The 10,951-nt window shown below is 36.3% G+C and overlaps 1 protein-coding gene and 2 non-coding genes across 3 annotated transcripts in view; 2 read left to right on the top strand and 1 right to left on the bottom strand.

Annotated features, from left to right (window-relative positions):
* The first annotated feature begins 3,311 nt into the window (after positions 1-3,311).
* Positions 3,312-3,383, top strand: trnaa-cgc (transfer RNA alanine (anticodon CGC)). Its single transcript has one exon. It is a non-coding gene; the product is annotated as a tRNA-Ala (tRNA).
* Positions 3,384-4,139: 756 nt separating this feature from the next.
* trnav-uac (transfer RNA valine (anticodon UAC)) lies at positions 4,140-4,212 on the bottom strand. Its single transcript has one exon. It is a non-coding gene; the product is annotated as a tRNA-Val (tRNA).
* A 277-nt stretch (positions 4,213-4,489) lies between these two features.
* The window catches only part of LOC107590095 (beta-galactoside alpha-2,6-sialyltransferase 1-like), a 33,011-nt gene continuing 26,549 nt past the window's right edge, over positions 4,490-10,951 (top strand). Inside the window, exons 1-3 of the mRNA XM_016278712.1 lie at positions 4,490-4,950; positions 9,279-9,485; positions 10,225-10,596. Coding sequence (XP_016134198.1) covers positions 4,939-4,950; positions 9,279-9,485; positions 10,225-10,596 — 591 coding nt within the window. The 5' untranslated portion in view covers positions 4,490-4,938. The remainder of the gene's footprint in view (positions 4,951-9,278; positions 9,486-10,224; positions 10,597-10,951) is intronic.

Below are 10,951 nucleotides of genomic sequence, written 5' to 3' on the forward strand. Positions count from 1 at the left end.
TAAAAATGGTACCGTTCAAATAAATATGCATGTGGATATAGCAAATTAAATCTATTAAATCAAAGTAAATTAAATCCTCTCCTGATGTAAGTGTAACTCCCCGCAAATTAATGCAGCCTCCTCATCTACAGGATCCCTTATAAAAATATACCGTGTCTTCATGATGAAAATGAAAGTGGTCCGGTGAGAAAAATAATCTTGTTTTCTTTTTTATTAAGATTATTTTTCTTACTCCGCTGGCAATTAATTTGACTTGTTTACCCCAGGAAACAAGACTAAATATTGTATATATATTTTCTTATATAAAAAATGTATTATGATTTAAGAATTTTTAGATATTTGTACTTGAAATAAGGCAAAAATCTCAGCAATAAAAGCAATTTTTGCTGCGTGAATGAATGAATGAGATATTTAAAGAGGGCATATGATGTTGCTAAAAAGAACATTATTTTGTGTATTTGGTGTAATGAAATGTGTTTATGCGGATTAAGGTTAAAAAACACATTATTTTCCACATACTGTACATTATTGTTTCTCCTCTATGCCCCGCCTTTCTGAAACACATTGATTTTTACAAAGCTCATTGTTCTGAAAAGCGAGGTGTGCTCTGATTGGCCAGCTATCCAGTGCATTGTGATTGGCCGAATACCTCAAGTGTGTGACGGAAATGTTACGCCCCATACCATACTGTGATGCCGTGTCCGGCCGGACCAACGAGACAAAAACATTAAAACCCATTATAAACGAGGCATTTGTTGCATCCAGTGGGGACATAATTACAGATTATAATGACTTATACTGTCTTTATACGTGTTGCATCACGCCGCGTAAACATAAAATCGTGTCTGCATTTGTGATCGGAGAAATGACAAACAACAAGTGCTACTCTACACTGCCCAAAACTCAAGTTTGAATCATCAATGGCAAATCCTTAAAATATAAAAAAGTACTTACAGTCTGTGAGTCAGAACAGCCGGCATTGTAGTCTACTCTCCCAGGATCAGGAAACAGTCCTCCATAAAATGCGCTGCACACATCTGAATATTTGGGTTGAACTGTTCTGGAACAGTGTTGTAAATACAACTTAATTTTCTAGTCGTGTCCTCTTTTGGAAGGCCAAACAAAGTAGTTTCACTTTCACAACGAAACACAGCGTCACACACGGCGGCCTTGAGTGAGCGGAGGCCAGCTTGTGTGAGCGGAGGCGGGCAGGCTTAAGAACGATGCGGCCGGCGGATTCGACGAAGGAGCAGCCGGCGGGCTTGCGGTAACCACATGTGACGCCCCCGGGCTGGACTCCGCTTCGTCCACGGTGAAAGCTGATCCGGCGATCCACAGAACGAAGTTAATATATTTCCTCAGTGACCAGCACGGATCAGCTCCAGGCATGACGAAGCAGATATCGTCCTCTTTTGGAAGACCAAACAAAGTAGTTTTGCTTTTACAACGAAACACACAGCGCCTTCACGACATGGCGGCGGCGACAACAACAATACTACAGCGAGAATAAAAGTTACGCCTTCTTTTTTGCGTGAACATTTAGGTGGCATTTCCCTTTTCTGGGGTTAACAAACTCTGAGTTTCCAACAAAACCCACTTTCTGGAATACACCCCAGAAAAGATTCCGCAAGTATGTGTTGTTTGAAACCCAAACCCAAACAAATTACTCCATCTTTTAAACGCACCGCCAATTAAAGTCCACTCTGTCCCGATCCAACACTGACTAAAGGTACTTGGAAAATGCATAATCTAATACAATTATGTTTGAAAACAATGTTCCACAAATCCACAACGTACGGAATACACAGCCTATTTATATATTCAAATATAAGGCTGTACAGCCATCTAGTGCTTACACTAAGGTATTATAGATGATAAGATATTAAATATAGTACTGTAAAATCCTCTTTAAAAATATTTACTTAAAATATTTATTCTAAAATATTTATTATACCCCCCCCCCAAAAAATAAATTAATATATCAGTCAATATTTTCTCTGTGATTTATTTTCTTCGTCAATCGCTCCATAACTTCGTACATAAATGTCATTCACAGGAACCGCATGTTGCCGCAGGAGGATCTGATAAATATTTAGGCCTACATTCACTCTTCTATGTAGCTATATAAGAGGCCCAACTCCTGCTGCAGAAACATCCCCCAAACCATGACACTTCCTCTTCCACCTTTCCCTGACTTCTTTATGCACTCTGGGTTCAGTCTTTCCCAAGTTTGACGATAAACATGTTTCCCATTGGACCCAAATAAATTAAACTTTTAAATGAGCAATTCCAGCTGCAGTGTTGAACTGATTGCCCATTGAGATTCTCCGCATTATCCTGTCCTTCATGGTCGACCAGCCTTTTTGGGGGACTCGAATGAATTAGTGACATACAAAGATGCAATATTCTAGAAACCACAGATTTGGAACAGCCAACTTCTCTTGCAATGGCTGCTATTGCTATCAGTGTTCTTTTTCCAATTTCTCATTTAAGTTTTTTATACTGTGCTTCAAAATATATTTATCTCATGAAATATGCCTAAAAACTGAGCTTTTTACTCCTGTTAGGATAACTTCAAATAGGACTACACAGTTACCTCGAAATTGAGGAAATTGTAGGTTGTTCTGTCATTTTGATTTTTGATCATATACTTTAAAGTCGCTTATAAAATGTGAAAAGTTATGTTTAGAAAGAGTCTATAAGATACTTTCCTGGTAAAATAAATAACTGAATAATGTTGTTCTTTACTTTTCATACCATTCTGAAAATAAAAAAGCACATCAATCTCTATTGCACATCCCAGTTTTCTATTAATATAAATTTCTAAATCATTCCAAAATAATCTTGAGTAGATACAATGATAAAACAAATACAAAGTAGGTTTTTTTTTCTTGTCCCCAAATGAAATGTTTAGATTACATCTTTCTACTTATTTTGTAAGACACTTCTGTTATTGATACAAAACTTATTAGGTATTTTTTGAGCTTTGTCCCAATATATTACCAAACAGAGGAGACCAGACGAGCCTTGCAGGCGGGAAAGAGACAGAACAAAGAGCATTTCTTATAACCTTATGGGTGGCGTGTGTCACGGCAACCCTGTTCCCACGTTCAGAAAGAAAACACTTTGTATTGTCATTTTCAACATTAGCAACGTTAATTTCAGAAAACTTTAAGTTATCTAACTGTAAAAGGTTTTAGTCTAATAGGTTTCCCGGCAAAAAATCAATTTTGCGCGTCTATGCTGCATTTCGAAAACCAATCTAACGGTTGGGTACATTTAGGTTGAATTCACGTGCTCCTGCGTCACGTGGGGATGTAGCTCAGTGGTAGAGCGCATGCTTCGCATGTATGAGGTCCCGGGTTCAATCCCCGGCATCTCCACTTTTTCAGCAATAAATTCATTATCAGGTAGTTTTTTTCCCCCGCTGGAGACTACAATAAGATCATACACTTTAATAATATTTTCATTTAAATACTAGCCGGCAATTTAGCTCTTTTTGACCATTATAAACTTCAACTGAAACTACAATAAGGTTTCATTTGACAAAAGATATACTTTTCAACCAACGGTGATCCCATAACTGCATCCAAAATTATCACAAGTAACTCTAGCAAACACAAAACTTCATATATCAGCTGGATACACAACTTTTTTTTTTTACGTCACCAAAAAAACAGCAGAAAATCCAAGAGAATGGTATTTTATACCAATCATAGGATCTTAATGCAGGAGTTGACCTAACAAATGTATAATCACTTTATTTAAGAATAACATGTGCTAATCAAATCATTAGTTAAAATGGTTAGTAGATATTAGTTCTGTATGTTTAATGCTTCCACAGCCCCTCTGGAATAACTTCAGGGGCCCCATGTTACAAAACACTGGAAACACCTTACAGTATTTTCCCACACGAAAGTAATTTCATGTGAATGTGTAAGACTTCCAAATCACTGAGCCAGCAGCTACCACTTGATTGTTTTTTTGTACAGTTAAAATAACCGAGACAGACATTAATGGCTCTAACACCATCACGGAATGCAGAATAGTAGAATAAATAAACTATTCTGCAAGTAAAGCTATTTATGCATCCTATAACATCAAAAAATAGTAGCATCACACTTATTGTTTAAAAACCATGGTTCCACTGGGGCTCGAACCCAGGACCTTCTGCGTGTAAAGCAGACGTGATAACCGCTACACTATGGAACCCACACACGCAACTCTAAACGACGTTGAAAATGACCTGAATGATACTAAATTCACCACAACTGCTAAATATGCATTCAAATCACGATTTAACACGGACAACACGTAGGCTGATATTTACTACAGTATTTAACTAAACGATTAATAATGCTACATTGTGCCTAACCGCACGGAATGAAGACGGAGAAAGGGTCATTTCATGTTAAAGGCACTACAGTTCATTTTTTCTGCATTTCATTCATTCATTTTACCACACAATGCTCTGTGCGCATGTTTGCCGGTTCGAAGTCAGAAGCTCAAACAACATCAGCGATAATGGCAAAAACCCGGACTGCAGTAACCGCAGCATTCACATCGGCAGTCGCACACGATTCAACCGCACAGACAGCTTTCTTCCGCTAGAGACATCAGACCGAACGACCAACGCACCAGCTCTGTCTGTCCATATTATTATGCAGTATATAAACATGGCGATTTATCAACATGCATCATCGCGATATGATCATCTGTATATAGATGTCAAGTCGTAGTTGATCTCTTCGAAAGGGAAAAAAGGGGAAAAGTCTTATCGGGATTTTAGGTTATTATACTAAGGCATTATACAATATAGCTTTTTAGTATACAATATAGATTATCTGTAACGTTGTGCATAAAATATCTAAAATGCCAAGACCACATGCCACTGAAGGAAACTGATTGAACTAACCAAGAATAAAGCGTCAGAAAAATATGGGATACAAGGTAGGCATGGATTTTATATTTGTCTCATCCACGCAGCATCATTTCTCCATGCATTTAGACGTTTTTGGGATTCGTTATCAAAAATAATATTGATGCCGTTTTATCTTTAGGTGTTCGGTGCATGCATTAAAAAATGAATTAACCTACACGCACATTCCTCAGTTCCTAATTTCCCCCTCTGTTTTCTATATTTACACTGCGTGTTATGTAAAACAGAATGCGGTTGCAGTAATCAGGCCTGTGCATAGTTATTTTTTATATGAACACTCTCATGTCCCATCCAAACTAATAAAGGCCATATTGTCTGATAGGCATATTTGCGTAGCTATTATTTATAGACAGTTTGTTTGTAGCCATAGCTTTGCCTGTATGTTGTCCAATTAGTATTTATTTGATTAAGGACACGATACAATACGAACACAATCCAAATCTAACAGTTTAGGTCATTTCTTGAATAAAAAGGGTAACGTTTAATATATTCACTAATCGTTCTTTTGTAAATCCATGTACAAGTATTTTAGTATGCAAACTCTTCCCTATTAAGCTGATAACATATCAGTCTATCTTAGATTATATATCTTATATTTTAGTTCTTATAATATATATATATATATATATATATATATATATATATATATTTTTTTTTTTTGCATTGGTACTATTTTCCCAATTGTCAATTTTCAAAATTCTTAGTACAAAATCACGTGTAACAGCTAATCATTCTTTTAAAACCTGATATCATACTTTCGTTACACATAATTTCTTTCCACATAATCGTTTCAAAACACAAGATTATCGTAACACAATATGAGAACATTTGGTTTAATTCTATTTAGTCAAATAATGCAGGATGGATGTTTCAAATCACCTGTTCCTGAATAAATGTTACAGTAATACAGGCTACAGCTGCCACATTAAAAAATACACTCACTTATGTAACTAACCATAATGAATACATACATAATTTATAATCCATAATGATTGTGATACCATTCATCCAGTGTGTTATGAAATTTTTTTTTGTGCATGAACAGTTTGCTGCCAAAAAATGTTCTCACCATATGACTGAATCTACACTCTAAAAAATGCTGGGTTAAATATAACCCAGCGCTGGGTTAAAAAGGGACAAACCCAGCTACACTCTTAAAAATAAAGGTGCTTCAAAAGCTTCTTCACAGCGATGCCATAGAAGAACCTTTCTGTCTAAAGGGTTCGATAAATAACCTTTAACATCTGAAGAACCTTTCTGTTTCACTAAAGGTCCTTTGTGGTGAAAGAAGGTTCTTCAGATTATAAAAAGGTAAGAAAGAGATGGTTCTTTAAAGAGCCTTTGACTGAATGGTTCTTTGTGGAACCAAAAATGGTTCTTCTATGGCATCGCTGTGAAGAAGCTTTTGAAGCACCTTTATTTTTAAGAGTGTAGCTGGGTTTGTCCCTTTTTAACCCAGCGCTGGGTTACATTTAACCCAGCATTTTTAGAGTGTATAGTTGACCTTTTCAGATGAAGGGTGAATTAAAGTAACTTGACATTCTCTACCAGAGTAAAGATTTTGTTTACAGTATCTCTTAACATAATGTAAAATGCCTCTTTTTGATGCAACAGTTACCTGTCATCTGTCTCCCTTCTTCAGATGCATCTGAAGGTTACACAATCATTGACTGTTTCCTCTCTCTTGTAATCTATCCTGTTTCATGTTCTTCAATTCTCTCTCTGTCGCTTTCATAAACACACACACACACACACTTTGAACACCGTGGTTGTGATCATCCAAAATAAATTAGCTTAACAAGAAATAATTATACTTGAATACCCCTTTCAGAAATGGCAAACTTGTTTCTCTATCTATAGTTATCTATAAATGTACCCAACGATTCATTGCTTGACCATCAAGATCAGTTGGATTAAAAGACAGACAAACATATTACAGTTTTTTTGAAAATGCTTAGTTTTTGAAACTATGGCTCCATTTCTCAAAACTCTACACACAAACATAAAATAATTAGCCACATACACGCCAAACTACACACAGATGTGAAAAATGTAAAACACTACTCTTGTGTGTCTTTTGCTTGTTCAGAGTGCAGTGGAGCACAGGAGTTTGTCAGAGCAGTCACACATACATGCATATGCACAAATACACTGTATATACAGTATGTAAAACTATAGTTTTACAAACTGATGAATTTTACACAGTTATGCAACTGAACTGAATCAATACTGAACTGACTTGAGCTGTATAATGACTATTGGTTAGAGCTGTTTTACAGCAGAATTTTAATTTGATACTATTGTGACGCTGTTAAACAATCTATATTTTATAAAGCACTTTAGAAATAAAGTTGACTTTGACTTTGCTTGTATGCATATTCTGTATGTGTATCAGTATATCTATATATAGAGATGATATATGTACAGTACTGTATACTGAATATGCATACAACACAGATGCATATTCAGTGTGTGTGTGAATCTCTCTCTCTCTCTCTCTCTCTATATATATATACATATAGACACAAATTTTAGTCAAATTTATTTCTAAAGTACTTAATAGAAAAAAAAACTTTTTTTTCAAAACACTTGGTTTTAATTTCTAAGTGAACAAACAATATATAAGTGTTTTTTTCACATATGATCACTGGGTGTAAGTAAATGAGTGTGACATTTATTGTAAATGGTAGTGTTTCCCAAATGAAACAAAATAGGTGTTGTTAGTAGTCGAGGTGTAAAGAACTGTTTAGAGTTTTGCAAAAAGTTTGTTTTACAATAGCAAATTGAGTTTAAAGCTTGTAATGTGCTTGTAGTTTTGCAGACTTGGTCTAAAGATTAGAAATATGGGTGAATGATTTCACTAAGTGGGCCTCAAGTATCACTTTTAGTGTCTAAACAATTAAAAAACCAACAACTGTAAACTGAACGGATTTCATTATATATTTAACCTTTCCTTGACTTTGAATCTGGTGTTTTTGTCATGTGATGGCATCATTATGTCATGTGATACTGTCACATGATATTAATTAGCTACACCTAATAAGGCTAATGAAAGCTGCTTAGTTGTTTTGTAGTGGTTTTAATTTTTAAAGGTTGAAAGCCATGATTTCATAGACTTCTTACATTTTAAATCCTACTTTGAATGCTGTGGACTACCATTTTTGCACTGAGCTGAATATTCCAGGTATTAATTGATAAGCCCTATTCACACCATGTTTATATATAAGTTTTGGTTACTGTCATAAAAACTAGTGTTCTGTGTAACTACTTTTTAATGTTCCCTTTATTCAGGAAATAATTATTCAAATTATTCAATTATAATTTTTTAGGCCAACCCCACTGGAACTACCACCATTTATGAAGCTAATTTGTCTGCTCCCTTTAAGGTCTTGGCTGCTTGAAATCTAGAGATGTCAAGCTGAACTGCATTACTGAACTCAGTTAGCTTAAATGTAGGGCAACCGAAGCATTTTACATATTTAACCCAACAGTTTGACATATTATAAAATCACATCAAAAGGAGGCTACAATATAATCCACTACAATTAGAAATTCTCTAGTTTATTGAACATGCTTTTTCCTTCACACTAATTTAATTACTAACCTGAGCTGACCAGGACTTCAAAGTAAATATTTGACTGTTTCAAACTATTTTCTACAGTTTTCGTTCAGCTGAATCCATGCATATGCTTCTATGTGTCTGCCAACTCCTTTTGCAGAAGACATCCTTTCATTTGCTAATATTGACTACGTTTACATCAGAAATCTAATCAGTAATCTAATTATTTACCTTATTCTAAATAAGCCAATATTATGATTATGGTGTTTACATGAGTTGCTTTTAGAATATTCCTTTCATGTTCCGGTTTTACATGTTATAGTACATAGTTTGATTAATGGCACACGTCATTACGTCCTCCTCCGGAATTTCAAGTATAAACATATAGTTCGTCTTCATGATGATGCCATGTACAGTTTTGGGTGTTTCATTTTAAATTTTATGAAAGCTTCAAGTGCAGTTAATTATTTGCATACAGATGCCGGCCGGTGTTGAAGCTCTTTTATTTGCCGTGTGTGTATCCTGTCGCAAAATGCGGCGAAAAGTCCTACACGACGGTAATAATGTGATTAAGGTGTTTACATGTCTATACTGCACTTCAGTAATGCGACTAAAATAGGAATACTCCACATGTCTTAATTCTATTTCTGTTTACTTCGATTATGACATTAGCCGGTGTTTACATGGTAGATTCTTAATCGGAGTATTGTCTTAATCGTATTAAAATCGGAGTATTGTTGTCCATGTAAATGTACTCATTGTCTGTGATTCATTATCCAGATCCCAGGGCCTGCCATGGATCGTGTTAGCCAACTTTGGCGGTTGAGGCGCCGGGCCCGACGAGGGGCCCTGTGCATGGCACTGTTCTGTATGACTATGGCTCTCCTGTACACCTTTTGCGCTGAAAACAGCATACCCGTCACAGATGCCATTTTCGGGGTGAAGGCGAGAACTCGAGCTCAGCCAAGAACGCACACAATTGTTAAGGTACTTCAAGGAGATTCCTTAACTCACACAGCCTTCTGCTCCACTGAATCTGAACATTAGCGTGAAGCAGGAATGAGTCCTAAAGCCTGGAAATGAGGTTTTCAGCTCATCTGGTTCCATTGTCCAAAGTTCAATGGGTTTTTTTGAATAGGTTTTTGGTTAAATGCTTAAGATAAGGTCTGTGATTAAGACAAGCTCAACTTTTGCAGTTTGTTTATTGCCTACCGTAAGATTTTTACTCTTGGTGATTGATAAACACTGTTCATTTGCTTCAATTATCTTGATGAACAAACATGTAAGAATCAAACTTTTGTTGGTCACAGAGCTTATTTTCTGCTGTAACCTCTTAAAAATAAAGGTGCTTAAAAGGTTCTTCACAGCGATCCACAAAGAACTATTGTCAAAGGTTCTTTAAAGAACCATCTTTCTTACCTTTTTATAATCTGAAGAACCTTCTAACACAAAGGACCTTTTGTGAAATAGAAAGGTTCTTCAGATGTTAAAGGTTCTTTATGGAACCATTTAGACAAAAAAGGTTATTTTATGGCATTGTGAAGCACCTTTATTTTTTAAGAGTATAATCCAAAAGACACTGGAAAAATCCTATTGGCTTTTATCAAGGGAACCATGTGTGACGCTAACTTCTGGGTTGGCCTACAAAATGACTTAATTCCTGCAAGACTCTATGTAGTCAAATGTAAACTGCATCCTTACTAAAAGTGACATTGATCTATTGAAGGTATTGCGGGGAACAGGAGGGTCGAAACCCATGTATACTGACCCTCAAAAGCTCCCAGGTGTTATTCCTGGAGATCCTCAAAAGCCTATTCCCATCCTGTCGTCTTCTAACTACTCAATGGAGAGCGGTACTAAGGACCGCAACCTCAGGGGCAAACGAAGAGAGCGTGGGCTATTTTACTGGCTTTTATCACAACCACTGAGACGTGCTTTAGAGACTATTTTTGGAGGCCGACGGAGAGGAGATGCGGGTGCCGCAAATGGGGATGCTGTTGTTTTTGGGCCTAATGGAGCACTCGGAGAGGTCTGGAATGAAGAGATGTCAAGTAGCATGCTGGGAAAAAGGCTGAGGAAGGTGGTGCAGAACTATCAGGTGAGGAGAAACTCGAAGAAATCTAAAAGCCTTTACTATATAACAAATGGCAAGGACTGCAACTGCTGATCAGCAAGGCGTGAAGTCTCTTCAGTTAGTATTAGGTGGCGTTTTGTATTTTACATATACAGTACAGCTTCATCCTCAGAGGATTGTTAAATGTAATATTTTACATAATCCTCTGAGGATGAAACTCTACAGCATATATAAAAATACAAAACTCTACTGCATATGTAAAAATACAAAACTCTACCTAATACTAAGCGTTACAACAAATATGATTCCATCTATCTATCTAGGGTGTGATTTGTGAACAAACTTGGGGGGGGGGGGGGGGGTTTTATCAATTTTTTGG

This window comes from Sinocyclocheilus grahami, unplaced genomic scaffold, assembly GCF_001515645.1.
Source record: "Sinocyclocheilus grahami isolate Dianchi unplaced genomic scaffold, SAMN03320097.WGS_v1.1 scaffold124.1, whole genome shotgun sequence".
NCBI lineage: Eukaryota > Metazoa > Chordata > Actinopteri > Cypriniformes > Cyprinidae > Sinocyclocheilus > Sinocyclocheilus grahami.